At 36.8% G+C, this 27961-nt stretch overlaps 1 protein-coding gene across 1 annotated transcript; it reads left to right on the forward strand.

Moving 5' to 3' along the window:
- The first annotated feature begins 1348 nt into the window (after positions 1-1348).
- Positions 1349-27961, forward strand: srla (sarcalumenin a). Its single transcript, XM_087304433.1, has 7 exons — positions 1349-1418; positions 16781-18001; positions 19668-19766; positions 20866-20961; positions 21372-21488; positions 22110-22343; positions 24701-27961. Exons 1-7 carry the CDS (start codon positions 1361-1363, stop codon positions 25525-25527), a joined length of 2652 nt encoding a protein of 883 aa, XP_087160559.1. The 5' UTR covers positions 1349-1360; the 3' UTR covers positions 25528-27961.

Here is a 27961-nt window from a genome sequence, read left to right on the forward strand (position 1 = left end):
GACGTTAGGGTACAATGTCAATCTGACGTCACGTTGACGTCTTGTGCCTGCTGGCTGGGTGTTTAAGGCCATTTTGGTCATCATACAGGAAACATCCATCATCTTTTCATCAGTGACATGCATCTAAACAGTCTCTGGGTCATTGCATGTAAAGATTTTGGACATCTTCTTGGACCCTTTTAATGCTTCCAAACAGTTTGCTGCATTTATAAAGCGCACATGTCTTGAGGTAGTTCATTATGATGGGATTACCCCTTTACTTCTGTGCTATTTGATTGGACTGAAACTGATTTTTCTAATTCCAATAGACAAGAAAAATAAAGTAGTGGAGTAAAAGTACCAATACCACAATAAAAATGTACTCATGTTAAAGTAAAAGTACACATTTTTAAAACTACTTTGTAAATTACTGACAATTCAAGAAAAAATCTACTCAATTACAGTGAACTGAGTAATTGTAATTTGTTACTTTACACCATAATAATTTATTCTTAGTGTTCACATTGTCTAGTTCTATCTAGTTTGTATTTGTTGTAACATATTTAGCAAGATTTTCATTTTGTCTGCTAAATGTTTGTTAAGATGCTTTAGTCTTGATAATACCATGGTACAATGATTGTTATACTCATGTACCATCATGTAGATTGTAGAAGATGATCCATTTTAGCCCTGTCCTAAAGTAGACTACATTTTAATTAATAATAATAATAATAATAATAATTCTTACTTCTAATCAATACATTTTCCATAAACGTGGCGTGTATAGTTTGTATTTGTTGCAACGTGCAGGAGGATTTCTGTTTTGTTCACCAAACGTTTGGTGAAATGTTTCTCCACAAATTAACTTGACCAAAATTTAGTCCACATTTAACAATACACCTAGAATGATCAGTATTCGTGTAGCATAGTGTATAGGAAAAACATTTTTTGCCATTTCATGCATTTTACCGCCATGACAAACAAACAAACCAACGATATATTCTGTAGATTTCTAACTTCCATGTGATTGTAAATGTGTGGTCAACAAAAGCGTGCCATCTGGTGGTTACTTGGGGTATCGCCTAAATTTAAAAGTGACCTCTGCAAAAATCTCTTATTTATTGTGTTAATGTTAAAGACCTGTGCCCAAATTTGTCCACTTTGATTAAGCAACCAATTTTCCATTACAACTCCACAGCGCCATACCAAGGAAAGGTTACAAGTAGGCAAAGGTTAAAGGCCATCTGATTGTAGAAAGCAGCTGCTGCCAGTGCTGACGCTTGTGCAAATGCTGCGACATCTATGAGCTCCCCACCCCCAGACCCTCTCTGCGCTGGTATATATAGCCAGAGAAGGGAACCAGACAGTCCTGGCAGTCAAAATGAGGCTTCTCCTCCCCGTCTGCTGCCTGCTGGCTCTACTGGCACTCACCACTGCAGGTAAGAAATTAAAAAGCTGAACTCTGAATACAGGTGGACTGCTGAACTAACGGCTGCTGGTGACTTCTGATAATATATTTGAGTACAGTTATTGGGTGTGTGTTTCCAAGAAGTGGGCCTCAGGATAAAGACAGTGTGGGAAATCCTAGATGTCCTTGGTGGAAGTAAATGCATTTCTCCATGCTTGTACATGCTTAAAGGGGGAGTTCACACCAAACTTGAAATGACCTCATGATTAATTTTCCCCCATAATCGTTTCTTTTTTCTGTTAAACACAAAAGAAGATATTTTGAAGAATGCTGGTTGCTGGGAGACCATTGAATTTTGAAATCACTATGGAAGTCAATGAGTCCCAGCTGCCAGCATTTTTTGAAGTATCTTCTTTCGTGTTCAACAAAAGAAAAGAACATAATAGGTTTGGAACAAGTCAAGAGTGAGTTAATGATGACAGAGTTTAAATATGGGGTGAACTATCACTTTGAAGTAAATTTTTTTGTTGGCATTAATGGTTCCTTGAAGAATAACTCATGGAAATGAAAATGAATATTTACTCACCCTCAGGTGGTTCTAAACCTGTTTGAGTTTCTTTCATCTATTAAACCCCCAAAAAATAACATAAAATCAAATTGAAAAACAATGGAAACCTGTAACCATTATCATAGTAAAAAAACTAAACAGGCTAGTATGGAAGTCAATGGTTACAGGTTTTTTAGCATTGTCAAAAGTATCTTTTTTTGTGTTGAACAGATGAAAGAAGCGGATGTGAATGATGAGTACACGACAGAATGTTCAGGTTTCTATTTCTTTAACTAAAAAGTAAGCTACGAATTTATATGTTGTGGTACTTGAATTAATCTGTTGTGCTAATAAATTTGCTGTGATATTTCTAAAGATAAATATACACCCACCGGCCACTTTATTAGGTATACCTGTCCAACTGCTTGTTGATGCAAATTTCTAATTAGCCAATGACATGGCAGTAACATAATGCTTTTAGTAATGTAGACATGGTCAAGACAATCTGCTGCACTTCAAACCGAGCATCAGAATCGGGAAGAAGGATGATTTAAGTGACTTTTAAATATGCTTCACACAAGTGAGTGGGCTTGGCAAACCACCTGTAGTAACACTCTATTCTTTCTCTAAAAAAAAAAAAACACTCCTTCTTTAGCGCCTAGTCTCGAGCACTAACAGTTCCTTTGTATAATTAGCACTTCTTGTGTGGATTGCCTCTTCTTTTTTGAATCGCTGAATGTAGGGCTGGGCCGATAAATAGGATGCGAATTACAGGGGGGTTTTGGAGGGATTGACCCCCTTAATTAACACTAGATCCCCCCTGAAGGACGTCAGAACAAGATGTATGGGGGGTCATTCCTTTATTACTGAGAAATATTTCACTCTGATCTGTATTTTAAATAATAATATTAATAATTAAAACAATAAATAATATAAATATACACTTGACCACCCCTATAACGGTTCAAACCATTGTCAAACCATATTCCCACCAATCAGTCTATTCGAAAAAGTCTGAAATTGTCAGATCTAGAGCACTGATAGACGTTGTATTCACAAGTTTTTTTCATAAAATAGGTGTTTGTATCTTCATTTAGCCTGAAGGTAAAGTCAAATTATACGAATAGTTTGTTTAACCAACAGTAACATCTGAAATGGCTAATCAGAGAATACTGTAGGTCAGATTACAAACTTATATAGGTTTTATTAATAAACTAGACGTAAATAAAAATGAATACATAAATGACTGAAGCATGTATAACGCAAACTAACCGAAACAGTTGATCACCCTGATGGTCAATTTATAATTCACACTCTGCTGATAAACAACATTATATCGAATCGCGATAATAAATGTCGCAACAATGATAAGCTTTGGACTGTTTTACTCTATATCAATGTAAGAGCCAATCACACAGCAGAAATGTGCAACAATGGGAATCTAAAAGTGTGTTGATATTAGAGATGCATGGAATTTTTGTCTGAAAATGTATCAACTGAAATGTTATGTCATTTCATGGACCCTCTAAGTTTTCTGACGTCAATCATTGTTGGGATAATTTTTTAAATATGTAAGCGTTAATAACTTATGTCTAAATATATATAGGTATCGTTTAATATGGAAAAAAATGATCGAGATTGTATATTTGCCATTTCACCAAGCCCTAGGTGAATGCCTTCTCAATTGTAAGTTGCTTTGGACAAAAGTGTCTGCTAAATGACCAAAATGAATCTGTAAAGGTTATGGGGATTACTATAATTTGTGTGGTATCATTTTATTTTGATAGTGTACTTAAGGGATAGTTCACTCCAAAATAAAAATTTTCATCATTTACTCACTTGTTCCAAACCTGTTTCAGTTACTTTCTTCTGTTGAAAAAAAAAAAAACTTGATTGACTTGATAGTACAATACAATACTTTATTGTCAGACTTGCATCTGATTCTTTTCTTGCATAACAGCATGAAAAATACCCCTAACAAAGAGACAACGACATACAAAAATCCATTAATTTTACACAGGCCTTAATACAGCCTGATGTACAAGTCACAATTTCACTTTATTAAAACTTTGGACTTTAAATCGATGGATAGACTTTAATGACATCAATTTATGATTCAACACATGACTAGGGTTCGAAATGATGTACCTTGCCAGCCTTGTGAGGTTCTTGTAATACAAACGGTCATATAATTTCTCAAGAGGCTTTCCTACAATCTTTGAACAGATTTTAATCGGGTTCATCAACTTTGTTTTTAGACTCACAGACAGACTCATATACCATACAATACTGCAGAACACTTATAAGTGCAGACATAAAAAATGTTTAAGAATGTTTTTCAATGCTTTAAAAGATATCTGACAAATTATATATTTTTTGTTCCTGTTTAAGATACCAATTGCTACTTTTCCCCAACATTCTTCAGAATATATTGTTATGTATTCAACAGAGGAAAGATATTAGTTTAGAACCATTGAGTTAGAGGAAATGTTTGGCTATCCTTTTAACGTCAGTTCAAATCAGTAGTTCAGTTTGTCCGAAGCGTGACTAAGAAAAATGAAGTTCAGTAAGTACAGTACATGCAGTACGAGTGTGTTCTGAATCCTCACTTTCTGTATGGCATGTACTGCACGTGCTCTGCCAAAAAAGTGTTTCTCGGGAGTCACACACACAAAAGCCATGAGAAACAGAATGGATGCTATTCTTTTTACTCCGGTAAATTATGTAACTGCAGATAGGCGTGGAAAAATGGTGTTACGCACACTAGAAACTCTAGTGTGAAAGGCATGACAGCAGCTGATGGAAAGTGTGGAGATCTTATTTTTATTTACACTGCTCATTTAAATATGTTGAGTTGTTTAAACCCACATTTTAGACAAAAACAAATATTTTAAAATATAAATAAAAATAAAATAGACAAATCCATACAATGGGTTAAATTAGAAGAGGATTTGTAACTGCATTTAACCCAGTGGTTAGGTTTAGCTACATCATTTTACAATCCGAATTAATATTGGCTGATCAAGAAAACAGCTGACCTTAAAATATATTAATTTGTATATTTAATTGTCATGTCCTGTCTCATAGACCTTTTTTGCATATTGATTGCACAATGTGACTTTATTTTTTCAAATATTTTATTCATAAATAAATATTTAAATCCTATCACAATAGTTGCATCACACATGACATATTGAGATTTATTATAAAGTAAACATTTAATTTAATTAAAAATGTGCTGAACATAAGAATGCATTTAGGATTTTGTTGATTTATTTTGGTGATTTTGCCTTTTATTGTGAACAGTTTATATTGACTAGAAGTGAAGTTTGCTGCAGGGGGTTCATGTTGGTGACTGTGTATTTGTTTTATTCTGTAGATGAATTGACTTCTTAGACAAATAAGTATATAAATATGATTAAAAACCATTAAATGAGCTATCGACGCAATAATAATTTGAGTGATAAAACTTTGGGGTCATATTAGTGTGACTTAAGCAATATATTGCATGGGAAAAGGCCTGTTGACAATTGCAAGTAACTCCGAGACATTAAAGTGCATCTCAAAAAGGAATGTTTGCTAAATTGTGCAACAAATTACACTGTAACAAAAAAAATCTTGCTGCCTTAAATTTAGTGAAATCAAATCAACTTTAATCAGTCAAACTGACAAAAAAAGTTTCATTTTGTATACTTGTTTATGTTGCATTTACCTAATTAACTGATTTAACTGATTTAAAATAAGTCAAAGTAACAAAGCATTTGGTGTTCTATTTTTTTTTTTTTTGTGTGTTATCTTTTTTTTTTTATACATTGTACATTTCAAAAATGACATTTGCAGTGTTCAGACTACTTATTTTTCACGAGCTCACACTCACAGATATTTGACTGAATAGAATATGCATATTTGGCGTGCTGTCTGGGGAGAGGGCTCTGAGCTCGGGAAGACACCTTAACTTAGGGGTGCCCAAACTCAGTCCTGGAGGGCCGGTGTCCTGCATATTTTAGTTCCAACCGCAATTAAACACACCTGAACCAGCTAATCAAGCTCTTTCTAGGTGTACTAAAACTTCCAGGCAAGTGTGTTGAAGGAAGTTGGAGCTAAACTATGCAGGACACCGGCCTCTTCAGGTCTGAGTTTGGACACCCCTGCCCTAACTCGTGTTATTACCCTTATCAGGATAGAGAAAGATAGTGTTCAAGCGCAGTGTCTAGCCTGGCTCAGAAACGCTCCCCCCTCAGATTTAAGTAGGTATTTAGTTTAATAGTGTGCAGTTGGGGTGGTGGATGGATGCTGAAGTCCAGAGAAAACGGAGGTATGACGTGTTTGACTCTTTATAGGGGTTTGGTCTTGAGCTGACTGGGTAATAGAATGATTGTCTGTGATAAATTAGCCTCGTCAAAGACTGATCGAGCCCTTCCCAAAATGTGTTTATAAAACATCACAAAATGAGCTGAAACAACACAATTCTTGAGTTTTCCAACAACTTGATTCTTTTATTTTTATTAATTCATTTTCCTTCAGCTTAGTTCCTTATTTATCAGGAGTTGCCACAGCGGAATCAACCACCAACTTAACCAGCATATGGTTTACGCAGCAGATGCCCCTCCAGCTGCAATATATATATAAAGACAATTGTAATTGTATTTTCAAAAGGAAAGTGATTTCTAGTGACGGTTATAATTGTTTTAAACTGTAAAAGAGCCACATGTAGCTCTTGAGCCGTAGGTTACCTAAGTCAGTCACTTCCGGTAAACTGTATTCAGTTACAAATAGGCGCTTTTAATTTTTTCTTTTAATCAGTGATCTCCACTGCTTGATTGTTATCAGATATAAAGTGGGTATCAGAATGTACACTAAGCCCTACATTAAGACATTTTACCCTGCCATGTCTTTAAAATATGAACATATATTTTTCCCCAGTATATTCAATGGAGCTTCTACGCTAGCCTGCTAATACTGACGGGCGCGTATGTGTGAATGGCTTTACATCTCATTATACACTTGAGCAACTAAATGAATTCCAAAGTCTATTTAACTGAATGTATTTTAATTACATTACATCGATGCTGTAAAAGGAAACGTATGAAATGGAAAAAATCACATTAACCGCTCACCGGAAGTTCATCAATATGGGAAGAAGCACTAGCTCTGCATATACCATACTGGTAATAATTGAATGAACTCATCTAGTCAGCTTTTTGTCTCCGGTTACTGTTTGAAGCTATAACTTCCTCCGACTCGCGTTTAAGTATTATCCTTGTCTGTCCTTGCATTGCTCTTGTTCTCTTGTACTGTCAGGTGCTTCAGCCTAGAGAGCGGCATGAAATCAGACACTCTTTGAGCGCCAGTTGCGTCGTCATGCTTCACGGCTCCACTAATACTCCCCCTGTACTTTCTATCCACATATACTCTTACGGTCCACAGCTGCTGTCACAACGGTACTGTCTCAATCACACTTTATTTCTGTCCTGCAGGCCTTGTAGGGGCAACCATTATGTTAACAGTAGGACCCAAAGAGTCTCTGTTCTGCCATGCTACTGTATGTGGCCTGATTTAGCACATGGGGTTTTCCCTGTTTGCTTCACTCGCGCCAGACAAGCATACGCAGATATTACTCGCAAGCCAGAGTACAATGTTAAATGTTAAACAATGTTATATAAAATAACACAGAGAGCACATGCAGTACTACTGTGAGGAAATCATCTAATATACATTGAACTTTAAATAAGTATACAAACATGAGGAATGCTATGCAACTTTTAAACTACAATGGAAAAATAACAGTGTTATTTCAACTCTAACAGAGTTCAAATCAACTCCGAATGAGTCAACATCTTGTCCCAATATTTTCAGATTTAAAATATCACTCTTAAGAGAGTAACTTGTACAACACTCTACATGAGTTATATTTACACTGTATCGAGTTAAAAAATAACTCTGGTCTACACTACTGGAAGTCCATTGTTCCCTGACTCTAGGGTAAAGAGTAAAAATACAACACTTTACCAGAGTGAATTTAACTTAGTAAATGTAGTAAAAATATCACAATTATAACTAGAATCTAAAGTTCGTTGACAAACTATGATGTTGGCTTGAGAAAGCCAATGTGACTGCGTTAGGACTGGGAATGGCAGTTGGCAGGAAGCACAGCGGTTGCTAAGTGGATGCTAGGCAGTTACTAAAATGTTTATGGCATTGCCAAGTGGTTGCTAAGCAGTTGCTAAATGGCAACACTCATGTATGTTTGATCAAATACTAATAATTTTTAGTGTATGTTATTGCACTTAGATAACCATTAATATCATGTAGCTAATCGGTATTTGCACTTGAATTATCATTGCATTATTATGCATAGTACACTGGAAGTCCTATTTGCTAGAATGAGTCAAACAAGTCAATATCCAGGTCCCTATGATGTTCTGATGTAGATATTGCTGTTTTTAAAAGGTTGCTAAGTTAGCCTGTTTTATTGCTATGGGAGCAATTGACAGCTTAGTGATGATACATCAAAGCTTCTTGCCAATATGAGTGATATAAATCAACCCTCTCTTTGACAGTCACTATGACAGTCAAAAACTGGGCTTGGACTTGGATATTTTATTGAAAATATAATGCTTGATATGACTTGCCATATCAGTAAAAAACTGATGTTTTGTAAAATCCTTATGCAAAGGACTATCAGTAAAAAAAAATGGAATTTAAGTAAAACATGGCTTGCCACATTTTGAGAAAAACAATGCTTAAAAATGTTTTATTGAAAAACTATAAGTCTGATAAACCTGAAAAAAAAAAAAAGATACAGCAACAAAATCTAATGCAGAACACAGCTTTTGGGCAAATTTGGCCTTGTATAATTTTTCTCTATGCCCGAATTATTAGAATGTAGTATTTAAATTTTTTTTTATTCAAAAACGATTAGTATGGATGGCATGAGGAGATATAGCAACATTCTTGAATGCATAAGGCACCTTTTGGCCAAATTTGGGTCTTTTAGCTTACACTGAGGAAATACATTTGTTTTCAAGGACAGAGTATCATAACAGCATGTTGGCTTTCTCAAGCCAACATCGTTATGTTTTTAATCATTTTTATTAACTAAACATGTTAGCACTTGACAGCCAGCACTGAAGATTTACACTTTTTAAGACTTTAAAAGTTTTAAAAAATGGCATGACTTTGACTTTTGAATTTGCTGTGCAGCTTTTTGGGGGCATTTGTCTTTTTTATTTTAGTGATTCTAATTCATCTTAGCAATGCTGGGTCTCGAATGGTTCCATTAAAAAAAAGAAATGAAGATAGATGAGATTTTGAAAAAAAAAAAAAAAAAGCCACACTGTATAAAAATACCTGTAACTGAACAGTTTTCTCTAATTTCTGTTATTATGTATTTTGATTTTGATTTGCAATGTGGAATCTTTATCGATCCTCCAACAACTTTTGATGTTGAAAAGTTTGAACAAGTGATTTTATTGACATTTTTAATAGTTTGGTTTGATTTATTGTCTGGATTGTTGTATATTACAAAACAAAAACCTGGTAATAGGTGTCATGGTGGCGCAGTGGATAGCACGATCGCCTCACAACAAGAAGGTCACTGGTTTGAGCCTCAGCTGGGCCAGTTGGCATTTCTGTGTGGAGTTTACATGTGTCATGACTGTGTATGAACACCAGATGCCACTGTAGTTCGCCTGCAACTCCCTGCGAACTACAGTGGCGAAAGAACTACATATCCACACATTCCTTCGTGCATACACCCGGTCTTTAATATAAACTGATTGCAATCACAGCTGTCTCTGTTTCCCCGTTGATTTCCTGGAATATATATTCAACCATTCCACCTCTGTTTGTTAGTTCGTCGTTCGTCTTTATCGGTATATTGTTCCCGAGTCCAGTCTGTATCCTGTTATTCTTGTTAACGTCTAGTTCGAGTTTTATCTGTTTGAGTTCTTGGTTTGTTTGTTTAGTTTGTTACTTTGCACTTTGTAATTTTTGTCACCTTCTCTGCACAATACTATATTAAACGGCACTTGGATTCTACTCCCGTTTTTGTTCCTGTTTTAATCTGCATAACGTGACATGTTCTTCCCATATTGGTGGGGGTTTCCTCCGGGTGCTCCGGTTTCTCCCCACAGTCCAAAGACATGTGCTGTAGTTGAATTGGGGAAGTTAAATTGGCTGTAGTATATGAGTGTGTGAATGCAGAAGTGTATGGGTGTTTTCCAGTGTTGGCTTGCGGCTGGAAGGGTGAGCTAATCCGCTGAGTAAAACCTATGCTGGATAAGTTGGTGGTTCATTCCGCTGTGGCTACCCCTGATTAATAAAGGGACTAAGCTGAAAATAAAGTGAATGAATGAATGAAACCTGGTAATAAACTGCCAGTACCTTTTCTGGTATTTTACACACTTTTTTCTCAAAGTCTACTGAACATACAGTATTGACGTCCACAGGACTTTCATATGAGATCGAATTGAGGGCTGAATGTGGTTGTTGTGGACGTCCTTTCTATGTCAAACCTGAACTCATTTCAGACATCGTTTGGTACTGCTTCTATGCTCTGTGCATAACTGTTGTCCCATCTCAGAAGGTGGCACACTGTTTGAGATCATTTGATGGTCTCTGCTGCAGGATTGAATTTGAAGTGTTACATCTTTGTATGCTTTTTCATTTATTATCTCCTGCTGAGACATATAATAATAATAATAATAATATAATGTTCCAAATGACTAAAATGTCAATGAAAGTTGCCTTGTTAAACTGCAGTGTTGACCCAGCAGGCACAGGATGCCAACATGACAACAGATTGATGTTGTACCCCCAATGTCCTGAAGACGTTGCATTTTGATTGGAAATGAAAATCGGGTTGATCTCAGAAACCAACGTCAGGCAGACATCAATGTTTAATCTAAAAACAACCAAATATCAACATCTAATGATGTTACAGCTTGACATTGTGTGGACGTTACCATTATGTCTATCGGATTTAGAATTTTGGTAGTCATACCTGATGAATAAATGCCAGTATTTGACGTCAGGGTGACGATTTTGGTCACCTTCCAACACAACCTAAAATTAACCAAATATCAATGTCATTTGACATCGTTATTGGGTTACTAACATTGTCCATAGACACTGGCTAGACACAGAATTTTGGTCACCTTAAATTCTTATGACATTATATGTCTGCTAGGGAATTTTCAACATCAAAGTTCAACAAAGGTTCTGTTTATTAAAAAAACACCTTTCCCAAAATATGGAAGGAATTACATATGGAAAGAATATTTTTTACTGTGAGTATATAAGGTTGATATTTAATTCATATTAATATTTTTAAGGAGAAACTCTGTTATGTAGTGTGAAAAATTATATGATCAATTAGTCATGACAGTATATGTTTTAGTAACTTATTAAACTAAACTAATCATGTTCTAATTTAATTCTAAGTAACGCAAGCTGTTTTAAGTCAGTTTAACATAGCTCAATGGACTCATAAGGTTAATTTGATTTAGATAAAAGATTTAAGGCAACCAGGATTTTTTACAGTCTAGTTTTTTCCTCATTTGGTTTTTGACGAGTCACCTCTGCAATCTTTGAATCATCACTACTCTGTATGTTCATCTGTGTCGTGGATATAAAAGTGGAAGTCAATGGTATCAGAATGGAGCATATAACTTGCATACAAGCAATGACATTTTTATCAGAGAACAACGGAGAATCTCGTCCTCAGCATGTGCTATTTGTGTTAGGGTGAAGACCTGGAGCACATGTCCATTCCTGTCCTCACCTCAGGACATGCTGCCGAACAGGGGGATGGGGTGGCTCTGCCTCACGTAGAACATACTGGAAGAAAATGCACATCAAGCATGACTTTTCAAATTACGGACACAGAGCTGTCCGGTTTAGAGCTATTAATTCAACACAAAATACGTGAGAGATTGGAATGCTAATCCACACAGGATTTCCCAGAAAGCTCCCCAGCCATTGACTAAGAGCAATACCTGTGGGTACAGATATAGTCCCTGGAGAGTAGAGTTGTGTGCTTTCATTTAGAAAGATAATGATCCCCAAAACAGCCAAGTAAATTAATTCATTCATTTTCCTTCGGCTAATCTCTAATTCAGAGGTCGCCACAGTGGAATGAACCACCAACTATTTTGGCATATGTTCTATGCCAATACATTTTTATTACCCATACACTCTCACATTCACACACATACACACTCATACACCTCGGCCAATTTAGTGTATTAAATTCACCTACTGTATACCGCATGTCTTATTCAGCTTATTCAGTTCATCTATACGGCATGTTTTTTGGACCGAAGGACACCCACGCGAACACAGGGAGAACATGCAAACTTCACATAAAAATACCAACTGGCCCAGCCAGGACTCAAACCAGTGCCTTCTTGCTGTGAGGTGACAGTGTTAACCACTGAGCCCCCATGCCACCCGCCAAGAAAACTGGTTTTAGAAAAGAAAATAAAGCTGTAGAATGGCCCAACCAATCACCTGACTTAAATCCAATAGAAAGTAATAACTAAAGATCAGCATTCATAGATGAAAAGCACAGAACCGTCTACTAATTTATGGGAGGGAAAAGTTACTCCTGAGCAATGCATGCAAATCCATTTCCATACCAAAATTATCTTGAAGCTACCAAAAAGCCTTTTATACAAAGCATTAGAAGCATTTCAGTAATTCAGTACTTTCTCCTAGCTGTCATTAGCACATTTTTTTAATTAGTTAGTTTTGTTGTATTAGTGTGCTTGGATTGTTTGGGTTGTATGTCAATTTCATGTCAACCGCTTCTTTAGACAGTTATTTATGAGGAAAAACCATGACTTGTTCAATACATAATTGGAATGCATAAAATGATTGAACCTCATTGCTAATCTACACAAGCATATTTCCCAGAAAACACCCCAACCATTGCCTAAGAACAATACCTGTGGGCAAAGAGATGATCCCTGGAGAGCATAGCTGTGTGCTTTCCTGACACTATAATTGGCTCTAATTTAATTCAACCAATATGGAGGAATATGATGCAGAGCAGAAAATGATATTGCTCTATTCAGCCCATAAACATATTTTAAAATAAATGCATGTTGCTGCTCATTTAAAATTAGTTGAAACAACACTATTCTGAAGGTTTTTTTTTTTTTTGACAACTTCATTATTTTTATCTTTAATCCACTTAAACTTGTAAAGTGCTTAAGTCAACTTCATTGATTTGTTTTGGTACTGCATAAAGCAGTTGTGTGGAACTCATTTGTGTGGAACGCATTTTTAGTGTACACGTATCACACTTGTTCTGTTGCACATCATGACCAGCCTGTCTGTCGATTTCCAGTGAAATTCACAAATTTAGGACGCCATTTAGTAGTCAAATAAATCAAAGAAGTTAGAAGGCCTGTGTGATGATAATTATGTTTGATAATATTGTAATTGGGGGGCGGCATGGTGGCTGTATGGGTGTTTCCCAGTGCTGGGAGTTCAAGAGTTAATACATTCTTATTGTTTGGTTGTGGCTGGAAGGGCATCCGCTGCATAAAACATATGTCATAAGTAATTGGCGGTTCACCCCGCTGTGGCGACCCCTGATTGAATCAATGATAAATCTGAATGATAGTGAGTGAAAACATAATAATTGTTGTTCTGGTGGTTAGTTATGAACTTCATTCATTTTCATTTCGGCTTAGTCCCTTTATTGATCAGGGGTCACCACAGAAGAACTTATCCAGCCTATGTTTTACACAGCGGATGCCCTTCCAGCTGCAACCCAGTACTGGGAAACACCCACACACTTTCGCATACACTAAGGCAAATTCAGTTTATTCAATTCACTAATATTGCATGTCTTTGGACTATGGGGGAAACCAGAGCTACGGAACTCCACACAGAGCTTGACCCAGAATCTTTCTTGCAGTGAGGTGACAGTGCTAACCACTGAGCCACAGTGCCCCCCTTGTTATGACTTCATTTTTGGCTTAGTCCTTTTATTAATCTGGGGTTGCCACAGCAGAATGAACTGCCAACTTAATCAGCATATGTTTTACACAGCGGATGACCTGTCAGCTGCAACCCATCACTGGGAAACATCCATACACTCTCATTTACACACATACACTACGAACAATTTTAGCTTACCCAATTCACATATACCACATGTTTTTGAATTTGTGGGGGAAACTACAAATTTTATTATGTAATTATTTTACTTTATGTCAGCTTTGAGATGATGTTACCATGAAATGAACTAAAGTTAAGATGCTAGCACTAAAAAAACACAGTCACTAATTTGGCCTTTAGAACTATTAGCTCATGCTTGTGTAGATGATACTCTAACACTATGCCTTTGGCCAACACGCAGCTTGTCTGTGTAAGTGAGTGTGTGTATGTGCGCAAACATATCACACTCTCTAACTAGAGCCATATCAATCAACCAGAGACTTCCAAGGAACACATAAGCCTGTCAGAGAGCATTTTTACAAGCAAGTGGTCAAATGCCAAAGGTAGAAAAGCTTATAAGAAATGACTGTAGAAACTCTGCTGCCCTCTGCTGTTAGCACACGTTAGAAATGTTGCTTTAGTGCGCATGTGTCAAACTCAGTTCCTGGCGGGCTATAAGTCGGCACAGTTTATATCTGATTTTAATTAAACATCAAGCTTTTGAAGTATATTCACAGTTCTGGTCGCTTTATGAATTGAAAGCCCTTTAGGAGTTTCAAAATAAATTTAAAAATCAGTCTTAAATGGAAAATGGAAGATGTTAGGCTTCCTCTTCGACCATTTACACTTGTGTATATGAAACTTGCCTAGTAATGTCAAAAGACAACATAAACAGAAGATTCTTTTACATATCTTTTTTATCTATATAAAATATGACATCTCTTTTCTTAATAATAATTCTATGACCACTCAGTATATTAAATTGACATTGAACACCAAACCAGAAATATTTAACATACATGCAATCAAAAAAACAAACAAATGCATAACAGTCTCAACATCCATTCCGCAAAAAACACACGATTCAGAAAGATAAACTTTATACCTCTTGAGAAACTGGTTGGTTGGATATATTTTATGTATAATTTTAAAGTAGATTTTACTGACTTTATTTCTGACACAATATTTGTTGTTATTAGTCCAGATCAAGTTCCAATTGATATTTTCAAATTGGTTATTCCAAAAGTACTTGCAGGACAATGAATCAAACTTCTAATGAAACACCATCTGTCTCGTGGAGGCACTGGAAAACTAAACTTCTCTAAAAATTCAGTATACTGTAAGTCAGTAAATATCCTTTATCGTTTAATAACTGTGAGACTTGTTTTTCCAGTGTGACGCATTTGCGCGGGTATGAATGGAAGTCTATGGGTAGAAAAGTGCAGTGTGACCGCAGCTTTAGGCTTGTTTGATACATACAGATAGGTGTGTTGAAGCAGAGGTGGAACTGAACTCTGCAGGGTTGTGGCCCTCCAGGAATTGGGTTTGACATCTCTGCTTTAGTGTATGACTAAGATGCTTTAGAATGAATTAGGGCTTTGTATTTTAAGGGTAAATGAACATTAAATGTCATAAGCTCTAATAAATATACACGTTTGCACTTTAATATGCTAATACACTTCAAATTTAGCAGAACTGAAAACATTGTATTTTCCAGGTCATTGAAATCACGCTAAAAACTATGTACATGTGCACCAATATTTACAGCTTGATGAACACTTGTTCAAACGCAGAGCTGTCCTCTCAATGGAAGCATCTGACATTAAACCAAAGGTGGAAATCTGGTAAAAAGCCACCATGCTAACACCCTTATCAGAGCCGCCTGCTGCCGCGTCGGAGGACAGTCTGAAAAATAAACCATGCTCTGATGATCCGCATTAACAGAAAGACTTGCCGTTCTTTACTCCTGCCAGCTCTGCTCCTTATTTTAGGATGTGATTCACATGAAAAGCATTTAGCTCTCAACCAGAGCATTCGTCGCCGTATGAATCACAGAGATGGGTCATCGCCACAGACTCACACCTTCACTCCAAATCAGCTCTACCACCTAGTCAAAGACCATGAATGTTGCGTGTTCTCCCAAACAGAATGCTGTATGCTAAGGCTACATAAGCCCTATCTGTTGTTTGAGATGCCTCTCTTTAGGGGATGTAATGTGATTTGAACTAGTAATACAGTGCTTAGCTTAATTGAGTACATCCCTTTTTTAAAAATGAATATTTGTATCCATTTCTCAGTGAATAAAGGCAATGTATTTTGGTGCATAAACAGATTTATTAAACAGATATATTTGATAAAATAATATTTTAGTCACCAAACATATTTAGAAGTTGAAAGATAATACTAATAAATTCAAGCAAAATATTGCAAAAAAAAACAAACAAACAAAAAAACAATTACAACCTACAAAATTTCAATTAAATTTACAATTGTTTTTTTTTTTCTTGTTTTTTTCCTATTTTAAATTTGTATTTAATATTTTTCCATAACATATAAATTTGGGTGTAGTTTTTGGACTGTTATCATCATTACTGAACAATCTTATGTCTATTGACATTATATAATATAATAGTTTATTGCTTTCTATTTAAATATGAATTTAAAAGAGTTTGTGAGGGGTGTACTTATATATGCTGAGCACTGTACAGTATATCAACATTTTGACAATCACAACTATCTAGCTGAAAGCTCAGTGAATTGTTTGGAAGCTAACGTTAACATTTTCCACGATCTTCAATTGCACCTTTTGCATGTGACTGTGCTGATACTTTTCCATGACATTCTGGTAATTTTCATTAAAATTCATCATCATATTTTCTTCTATTCCTTCACAGATGCAGTGGACTCTGAGACTGAGCAACTTGTGCCACTCAAGCTGAAGTCTGAAGGTCAGCTTTTTAACTGCTGTGACGGCACAGAAGATATAAGCCAAAGCACATCCAATGACACTCCTGCACCAAACAGACCCGTCTGCCAGCCCTGTGGCACAGGTGCACAGATTGAAGATGCCAGCTTGGAGGAGGATGAGGCCACTTCTGAGGAGAAATCTGAAGAGTTGAGTCAAGAGGAGGCAGCGTCTGAAGAGAAATTTGAGGAAGAGGCAGGAGCAGAGTTAGATGCATCTGATGAAGTGTTGGAGGAGGAAGTTCTTGATGTGAAGGAGATGTCTGATGTGGAGGCACAACTGGGTGAAGAATCTCTGGAAGAGGGTGTTGAGGAAGATTCGCAGATCAGTGATGAGTCGGTGGGGGAGGAAGAGGAGGATCTTCAGACTGAAGATGAAGCAGGTGAAGTGAAACTTTCTCAGAATGAAGAACAGGTAATTGTGGAAGAAGTTGAGCAGACTGAAGAAGAGAAAGAGGAGGATATTCAGACTGAAGATGAAGCCTTTCAAACTGAAGACGAGGTAGTTGAGGAAGAGGAAAGTCTGCAAACCGAGGAGGAGGTAGTGGAGGAGGAGGAGGTTCTTCAGACCGAAGAAGAGGTAGTAGAGGAAGAGGAAGCTCTTCAGACTGAAGAGGAGATAGTTGAGGAGGAAGCTCTTATGACCAAAGAGGAGGTAGTTGAAGAAGAGGAAGTTCTTCAGACTGAAGATGAAGCAGGCCAAGGAGAGGAACATTCCCAGGCTGATAAAGAGGTAGTTGAAGAAGAGGAGGTTCTTCAGATTCAAGATGAGGCAGATGTAGAAGAGGAGGTTTCTCAGACTGAAGAAGAGGCAGCAGAAGATTCTCAGATTGAACAGACATTGGAGCAAGTGGAAGAGGTAGCAGAAGAAGAGGACACTTTAACAGAGGAAGAAGGAGCTCCAGAGGTTGTGGAAGAAAGGCAATTTGTAGAAGAACCAAAAGCAGCTGAAGAGTTGGTGGAAACTGAAGTAGAGGAGCCAGCCACAGATGTTGTTGAAGAGGTTGTAGAATTAGCCCAAGAGGTAAATGAGGAACCAACTCCAGAGCAAACTACTGTTCAAGAAGATGCTCCTGCATTTGCACCTGCCGAAGAAGCAAAGGTGGAACTAGTGTCAGAGGATGTGCCAGCAACCAAAGCATCTGCAAAAGGTATGTGTCCTTCAGTAGCACTATTTTATATTAAGTTTGTTGGTATTTGACAACCGAAACAATAGCTAGGTTTTTATTAAAAAATTCTAATTAGACTTGTGCACAAAACTGGATTATCACATTAAACATTTGCTAATGAGCATTGTTTCAATCGAAATGAGTTGGAGAGAACAGAATCATCACTTTCTGATAAACTTCCATCAAATATCAAAGAGAAAAATTGACTTAAATGATGCATATAGGATTTTATGGAGGCACAGGCCTCTCTTTAGGAGTGCCGATGCTCAAGACAGTTCTGGAGGTAGTAATTATGAACCACTTATTGTACTGTATCTATACTGTGTTTGCTTGCTAAATTGAAATTATCTATCATGGCAATTTTGAATCTGCTGCTAAACCCATGCGTGGATATCTTTTGCCTTCACTCCAAATTCCCAAATGCATAGCTTCTAAAAAAAACATTGTTAGTGCATTGTTGTTTTAGATTGTTATCCAGCTACTTAAATAGGGATATTTGTTTAAGGGTAAAATATTTCCTAAGCATATTTTTTATGATCTGCTCCGATTGTTCACACAAATGCCACGGACCAACAAAAACAGCTTCATAGTCATCACAGAAAGCCTCTTGGTAAATCAACCAGAGAGAAGGAGCTATATTGTGTCATCAGGGTGCAGGATAGGGCGCTAGTAAACGTTAGTTCCTCATGCTTGTCCACCTGATACTTCTGTCAAAGTGGCACAGGAATAAATCCACCACCACCAAAATAACCTAGCAGAAATAACTCTTGGCACATGTCCACTGCCATTCATAACAATATGTTCTCTGGCCTGCTTGAAGAACAGTTTTGTAATGGGGAAGAAATGTTTCAGATACTTTTAATAGTATGATGATTGCGTTTAAATGGCTCCAAATGGAGCGCTGATGTAGATGTTGCAGTGGATGAACGGTAAATGGTGTATTTCGTTGTAAACCAACTAAATGAACTAATTAATTAATCAATCAATAAAATTAATAATGACAGAAATTAAAATGGCACTCATAACAATTGGTCTGTTTATCTGTATGGTATAATACATCACAATATTGATGATGAAAATAACCATAACTATCATTCAAAGTTTAACTGGTATTTTTTGGCATTTAGCTGTACACTAAAATCAGCAAACAAAACATTGAGCTGATGCATTGTTTCCTGTGATTGTGATTCTCGTGTAAATACAGGTGCAGCTTCTTTCCTCAGAGATCTTGTTTACTTCAAATGTAAAATTAAACTTGGAAAATGTTTGGTAAATTCCACAATTCATTTCATAATCTAAAAGTCCATAGATGCACCCATTAAAAATATAATTGACTGCTATTTTTGACTAAAATTTGATTTGTAAAGCAGTCTACACAGGATTTTGAAAGTCCAGTGGTTCTTGACATTAAAATATGAAAGATTTCACATAACTTTTCAAAGCAAAACACAAGAACTGAAGTATATTGAATGAAATGAATGTAAGAAACAAATAGGAAACAAATATTTGTAAAATAGATATATGTATCTAGAAATAAATTGAAAATGCAAAACAGTAACAAGCTTGTTTTCTGGGGTGTCATAGGTAAAGAAAAAGTTGTGATATGAGATTGATGTCTAATGCCAACTTTGCTATTTTTTTCTGGCAGTGGAGAAAAACGCCCCCTCAGGTCCTGTCACAAGAGATCGCTCTCACATTGAAGAGACGCTGCGTCTGGCAACAGCTGAACCTTCACGGGAATATGTTGGTGAGTCATATAATCAAAATGAAAAAAAAAAAAAAGGATTTTAAATAAGCTTCTCTAGCTCAGCCATATGCACAATAACAGGCCAGATATATCAAGTATATCTACAGTCATATTAGATTGACCAAAACAATTGTCTGTGTGCTCACTGTTTTGGTAAAACCTACAGCACAGAGAGCTAAATCATACGCAATTAAAATATTGGAAGTAATAGTAAAGCTAAAAAAAAAAGAAAAAAGAAGATAATGATGTTAAAAATTAGCAAAGTCGTTTGCTAGCTAACACAAATTTTTCAAAAATGATAAATAGGTAACTTAGGCTGAAGTAGCAGAATTATTAGTAAACTGAAACAACAGATCCAGAAAAAGAAAGTGTATTTTTGTATGTGTTGCATGTACAAATACTATATACATACTGCATGTGTGCATGTATGTGTATATATATATATATATATATATATATATATATATATATATATATATATATATATATATATGCGTGTGTGTGTGTGTGTGTGTGTGTGTGTGTGTGTGTGTGTGTATTAGCATACTAACAATATACCAATCCATACTAGAAACATTCTAACAACATACCAATCCATTCTAACAATATACTAATCCATACGAGAAACATACTAACGCACTAATCATAGTTGAAATATACCGTAGTAATGACATATCAATCCATACTAGAAACATACTAACCTACTAATCATAGTAGAAAAATACTATCGATATACTAATCCATACTAGAAACATAATAACGTTCTAATAATAGTTTAAACATACTAACGACATACCAATCCATACCAATATGATATTCATACTAGAAACATGCTAACCTATATGTACTTCTCTATCTATGCCAACTGTTTACAACCTTAAAAACTACTTTCATTACTTAAAATGTAAAACTACTTCAAACTTTCAGACTAGGCTTTCTCAAGCCAACATAAGGTTTGTCTGCGAACTTTACATTTTTAGTTTAGCCTGAAGTAACAGAATCAATTAATGAACTATGAAACTTCAGATCCAGAAAGAGAAAGTGTATTTTTGTATTTGTTGCATGTACCTTCCTGTTGTAATGTCATCAACTCTTGCAGATGCTTTGAAGAAACTCCAGGAGGTCTACAACACTGCAATCAAACCCTTGGAGAAGGCCTACAAATACAATGAGCTCAGGCAGCACGAAGTGTCAGGTGAACATCTTTTGATAATGGATTTATTTTGTATTCAACATCATTTCTAGACAGAAAAATACCATCTCAAAGGGATAGTTCACTCAAAAGTGAATATTAACTCATCATTTATTCTCTCTTGTGTGGGTTTTAAACCTTTTATGAGTTTCTTTCTCCTATTGAACACACAGGAAGATATTTTGAAGAATGCTGGTATCTGGCACCCATCAATATTCATAGTTGGAAAGAAATAGAATTAAAGTCAGTGGGTGGCCACTATAAGCATTTTTCAAAATATCTTACTTTGTTCAAACAGGTTTTGGACAAGTAATAGATGAGGTATTGGTGGCAGAATGTATTTTTGGGTGAACTATTCCTTTTAACGAACCCCTATCCTTACTGAATCTGTCTGCTTTCTTTATATTGTTCAGATGCTGAGATCACCTCTAAGCCCATGGTCCTGTTTTTGGGTCCTTGGAGTGTTGGCAAGTCTTCCATGATCAATTACCTTCTGGGTCTTGAAGAATCTTCACAACAGCTTTATACTGGTAATACACAAATTCAATACTTTGTTAGAAACGCAGAAAGGTGATTTAGGTAACTTTGAACATGGCCTGGTTGTTGGTGCCAGAAGAACTGGTCGGAGTATTTCTGAATATGGGATTTTTTTACACACATTCATCTCTAGGATGTACAGAGAATGGTCTAAAAACTGAAAACATCCAGTTTCTTGTTGATTCCAGAGGTCAGAGGATAAATTACCTTGTTTAAATGATAGAAAGACAAACAAGACATTGTTTAAACACCACATTACCATGTACTTAACTCTTATTAATCAACTATGACTAGCTATATACAGATTTTCATACTACAGAACAGGGGTGTCTAAACTCAGTCCTGGAGGGCCAGTGTCCAACCCCAATTAGACACACCTGAACCAGCTAATCAAGCTCTAGGTATACTAGAAACTTCCAGGCAGGAAGGAAGTTGGAATTAATCTATGCAGGACACCGGCCTTCCAGGACCAAGTTTGGACACCCCTGCTTTAAAACCTTTAAGAAAGTTCTGAACACAAAAGTGGATACAAACTATTACTGGCAAAGCGTACCCAGTAAAGAGGGTATACATTTCCTGTTTATTCATCACACTCATATGTTTTTTTTTTTCAGGAGCTGAACCCACAACTTCTGAATATACTGTGCTAATGCATGGTAAGAAGCTTCGCACTGTTGAGGGCATTGTGATGGCTGCTGATGGCTCCCGATCTTTCACAGCGCTGGAGAAGTTTGGTCAGGGGTTCCTGGAAAAGCTGGTGGGAATTGAGATGCCGCACAAACTTCTTGAGAGGGTGACTTTTGTGGACACGCCTGGAATCATTGAGAACCGCAAACAACAGGAGAGAGGTGAGAAAAGAACAGAATGATAAACAGATTGATGCACATGAAAAGGCACAGCATGCACTTCTGCATATTAATTGAATATTGTAAAATTTGCTTGTTAGAAGTGCATTTTTTGGTACTTTATAGTTCTTTAGTACATTTAAGGACTAAATACTTGATGTAAGACTCCATTTTGGAATCCATTGAACATGCAGTTTTCAAAAAGAATCAGTTTTAATAAAGTTTGATACGTCTAGTTATAGCAGTGTGGTATGGCTGTTCATCAGCACTGGTAGTAGGCATGCGTTTGCATGAGGCTGAAGGCAGAGTGCCTTACCGTACGTTCACACCGAAAGCGGCGAGAGCGTCAAAGTAGCCGGAAGTCATTCATTTTCAATGAGAGCCGGCGGCGATAAGCGGCGAGGAGCAGCGCGGCGCGTCTTTGCCGGCGTGATCGTCGAGGAGAGTTGAAATGAAGTCAACTTTATGGTAATGAGCTATGACGCGTTTCGGCGGCAAGCAATCAGAATGAAGACGTCCATCGCTTGATAGCAGTTCAGAGAACACAGACCTGTGAACTTTGGTTCCGACCACAGTTGTTCCCAAGGGTTTGATTATTGCGGTCGCCGGATTTCCAATTATTTACAATTTATTCCTACAGGAACATACATTAAATAAGTTGCTGGCGAGTTACTGATGTTCATTAATGTTATATAAATTTATTTTAAAAAAGCGGGAATCTCACGCGATGTGACAGTACAAAACAGTACTGCTGCTTTAGGATATTTCAGACATATGGACACATATTGGATAAATAGAGCAAAGCCGCACCACACGCAACTTGATCTTCCATTGTTGTATGAATTTGATAAGAAGTGCGCAACATTTTCACGCTAGAAACATGTTTTATGCAGGAATGTAACTGATATGCTGCAACGGCTCCTTTAAATATGAGATCAATGTAGCGAGTTTTGACGCTCTCGCCGCAGGAGCTGAAGGCAGAGAGCATTGTCGCCAGGGCGGCCAGAGCGACCTTGGACGCTCTCGCCGCTTTCGGTGTGAACGTACGGTTAGTGTCTCACCAGTGACGATGTACATCCACATCACACTGCTACGAGTGTAATATTGCGTTTATACAACAATATACAACGCCATAATCGTATATATAAAAAAGACAATCAAACACTGAAAGTCTAAAAACCTTTTGGAAGAGAAACTACTTTCTTCCGCCATTCATTCACATCTGCAGCTGATGTCAGAACCGCAGAAACTATTGCTAATTCACACACGTCACTTTAGAGCTAGTATTTAAATAATTCTCTAGCGTAATGTCTCAAGTGAGGACAAAACATGGGATTTTGCTCACATTGCTCACAAGTTTATACGGCTGCAAGGCATAAAATGCCAACAGTCTACAGAGATTTCCCAGTATTTCTCTGTTGCAATCGGGATATCACAATAATTTACCCCGAAAAAGCCAAAGCAAAGCAAAAACTAACAGAAAGACTGCCAGACTATGGTATAAATACAGCACTACAACATACAAAAGAGAGAGATTGACTTACCAGTGGCTTAAACTCATTTCACACAGCATGATTTGAATTGCCGACAGCTCCAGATATTTAGCACGCCAAATATCTCACAGGCATTGGCGACTCATCGGCGATTCTCTCAGATCGCGTCTTTGATAGTTCATACAGTGCATTTGTCGGCGATTTCTCAAAACCTGTCGGCGAGCCAAAATCGGGGCTAAAATCACACAGTCTGAACTAGGCATTACCAGTTTAAAAATAATTTGATCAGTTTTCCTCATCTAAGGGCTTATTATGCGGTCTCTGTCGCAATCTTGTGGCGGAACGTCAACTGTCTTTGCTTTGCTCAGCATGACAGGCTAATGGATGCTGACGTGCTGTATCTCCTAAATAATAAATAAGCATTTAAAATAGGCACTATCCTTATAAAATAGACTGTATAGTTGCAATCTAAAAGCTACATTCTCCCCTAAAAAGCCTTAAAATTACACTGTTGTCCAATATTTGTCAAACTGTAATGAATTTATTGATATGCTGTCACTCTATGTGGGTGGAGTAATACAGAAGGGTGAGGAGGCTTTTTGAGTGCTGTTATTACTGGAATATCGCATGGCTATCAGCTAATCAGATTCAAGAACCAGAAATAACTGTTGTAGATAGATAGATAGATAGATAGATAGATAGATAGATAGATAGATAGATAGATAGATAGATAGATAGATAGATAGATAGATAGATAGATAGATAGATAGATAGATAGATAGATAGATAGATAGATAGAGAGATAGAGAGATTGATTGATTGATTCTGTCTTGGTACTTGTTTACAAACTCTGCTGTTGTCTTTCAGGTTACCCCTATGGTGAAGTGTGCCAGTGGTTCATCGACCGCGCTGACCTCATCTTCCTGGTGTTTGACCCAACTAAACTGGATGTTGGATTGGAACTTGAAATGCTGTTCAGACAGATGAAGGGACGCGAATCACAGATCCGTATCATTCTCAACAAAGCTGACAGTCTGGCAACCCAGGACTTAATGCGCGTGTATGGCGCCCTCTTTTGGAGCATGGCACCCCTGATTAATGTGACCGAACCGCCACGCGTCTACGTAAGCTCCTTTTGGCAGCAGGATTACGCTCAAGACACCAACAGAGACCTGTTTCAACGTGAAGAAATCTCTCTTCTGGAGGACCTGAATCAGGTCATTGAGAACCAATTGGAAAACAAAATTGCCTTTATTCGCCAGCACGGCATCCGCGTGCGCATTCATGCTCTCTTGGTCGACCGCTACCTGCAGACGTACTATGAGAAATTAGGCTGGTTTAGCGACCCACATGAGGTTTTCCAGGATATTGTCAGTGATCCGGACAAGTTCTACATCTTCAAATCTATCCTGGCCAAGACCAATGTAAGTAAGTTTGATTTGCCTGAACCAGAGGCGTACCGGGACTTCTTTGGAGTCAATCCTCCAAGCGGCTTTAAGCTCCTGTCCTCATACTGCAGCTGGTCAGGCGGATGCTTGATCGAGAAGATTGAGAAGGCCATCACTGATGATCTGCCCGCACTGCTCAGCAATTTGGCAGAGAAAAGAGAAGCCAAGACAGAGAAAAAAGAAGCCAAGACAGAGGCAACTGCAGAAACCAAAGAGAAACCCCAAAACCGTTGGCGGAGACAGTAGAAGTAACCACTAAAAGGTTTATTTTCTACAGTCAGTCAGTTTGAGGACATTAAAGAATGAATTATGAGCTCATGAATGAAAAAAGAAAGGTTCAGAGACTTTTAACAATCTGTATGAATCTATGAAGGAACACTCCACCTTTTTGTAAATAGGCTCCAACAGTCAAGTTTTACCATTTTTTAATCTAATTAGCCGATCTCCATGTCTGGCGAGAGCACTTTTATCTTAGATTAGCTAAAATTAGCATAGATCATTGAATCAGATTAAAATATTAGCATGTTGCTTAAAATGTCTTCTGTAGTTACATCATGTACTAAGACTGACGAGACATGAAAAGTTCAGACATCCCAATTTAAGAAAAGTTATTTCCGGGTGGGACATTGTTGATTTGTGGGAGGTGCGTGACAGATCTAAAAAAAAGGGGGAGGGGTGTGTGACATAATACTAAGCTAATATAACTAGGAACTATACTCTTATTCTGGTGTAATTATCAAGGAATTTTGCTGCCATACCCTGGCTGCAGAATGCACAATGTTATTACATGGAGACTGAAAATCAAGCAACTTTTAATTTTCCAAAAGTCTTACTCTTAGTACACAATATAAATACAGAAGAGTCAAGATTAAAATAAGAAAATTATTGAAACTCTTTCCACATTTTTGAACCAGACGCTACATGTCTAATCTAAGTCAGTGGTCTATGCTAAGCTAAGCTAAAAGTGATCCTGCCAGATTTGGAAATCAGCTGAATGGATTAAAAAATGGTAAAACTCAACTGTTTAACTCTAGAGTTGTAAAAGCCTTTTTTCAAAAAACTAAAGTGGAGTTTTCCTACAAAACAGATAATTAGGGTATGTTTACATGACAACAAAGTGCCAACTGAAGTTTTAGCTATTCTTTGAAATGTTTTGCATACAGACAACTTGACAAAATTACAAAAAAAAAATTTAAAGTAAAAATACTAACAATGCTGTAATATGCAAGCGAGGTCAGTAGGTGGCAACGTCACTTTATAAAAAAACAGTACTTGCATTTATAAATTTGTCCTGGACAACAGCGTCTTTACAAAATCGATTTTTTTTGTAGTTTAGATGATTAAGCTACTATTTTAAAAAGTTTAAGCCCTCTCTGTATAAAACAAGTGAAAAAACAATACAGTGTTTTTGTAAATAAGCTCCACAGGTTGAGTGTTACCATTTTTTAATCCATTCTGCTGATCTCCAGATCTGGCTGGAGCACTTTTAGCTTAGCTTAGCAAAGATCAATAAATCAGATTAAACCATTAGCATGTTGCTCAAAAAAAAAGAGTTTTGATTATTTTCCTACTAAAAGCTAAACTCTTCTGTAGTTACATCGTGTACTAAGACTGACGGAACATGAAAAGATGCTATTTTCTAGGCTAATATGGCTTGGAACTATACTCTTATTCTTGTGTAATAATCAAGGAATGGCTGCAACAGGCACAATGTTATTACATGAAGCCTGAAAATAAAGCAACTTTTAATTTTCTACATTAAGCTGCGGTCACACTGGACTTTTCTCCCTTTAGACTTCCATTCATATGCATGCGAATGTGTCAGACCGGAAATGCAAGCTCGTCCGACAAGTTTCGCAGTTCGCTGCGTTGCAAAGTTCAATCTGGTGAACTCTGACCTGCAAAATTGCATCACTGTTTAACTCTAGAGAAGTTGTAAAAGCCTTTGAAAAAAGTAGCGTTTTCATTTAAAACAGAGATAATCACGGTATGTTTACATGTAGTTTTTGCTTTGCTTTTTGAAATGTTTTGCATACAGACAACTTGACAAAATGATCGTTTACATGGATCCATAAAAATACTAACAATGCTGTAATATGCAAGCGAGGTCAGTAGGTGGCGACGTCACTTTATAAACAAAAACTGCACTGACAAATTTGTCTTGGGCAGCAGCATTTTCACTAAATCACATACGTTTGTAGTTAAGATGATTATAGTAACATTTTAAAAAATGTTTAAGCCCTCAAAAAGTCATTGAGAACTTTTTAACTGCAGTGAGTGACATGTAAACATATCCTAAGTAGCCCACTTTTTTCTTTCTTCTTTTAATTTAATTAACTTTGCAATATATACTATTTATACAATGTTCAAAATAAATAATTACTTGATCTTATTTATTTCTGAATGTCATTTTAAAAGTGTGAATATGTGTTAGAAAGACTTCAATACTTCAGTTCCACTTGTACATACTGATCACGTTCCTTTGTACAACTTACTGGTATATGAGTTTTCATGGTAAAACGAGAATTCCTAGTGTTACTTGTTTGTTTGCCCACATTACTGCATGGTAAAACTGTGGTGACGTTAATATTTCTTCATTTTTGTGGCTGCTACTTTACACAATATAGAAATGAAACTTTGAAATGGATATTTAAGTCAATAAAATGTTGAAATAAGTGGA

Source organism: Danio rerio, chromosome 22 (assembly GCF_052040795.2).
Source record: "Danio rerio strain M-AB ecotype USA chromosome 22, GRCz13ab, whole genome shotgun sequence".
In the NCBI taxonomy this organism is placed as follows: Eukaryota; Metazoa; Chordata; class Actinopteri; order Cypriniformes; family Danionidae; genus Danio; species Danio rerio.

Bases quoted from the DNA above. Each gene is read 5' to 3' on its own strand.
- srla (XM_087304433.1), top strand. From the start codon at position 1,361: ATGAGGCTTCTCCTCCCCGTCTGCTGCCTGCTGGCTCTACTGGCACTC. The intron at 19,767-20,865 runs GTGAGTCATATA...CAACTCTTGCAG, and splicing joins ACCTTCACGGGAATATGTTG to ATGCTTTGAAGAAACTCCAG. The intron at 22,344-24,700 runs GTGAGAAAAGAA...GTTGTCTTTCAG, and splicing joins CCGCAAACAACAGGAGAGAG to GTTACCCCTATGGTGAAGTG.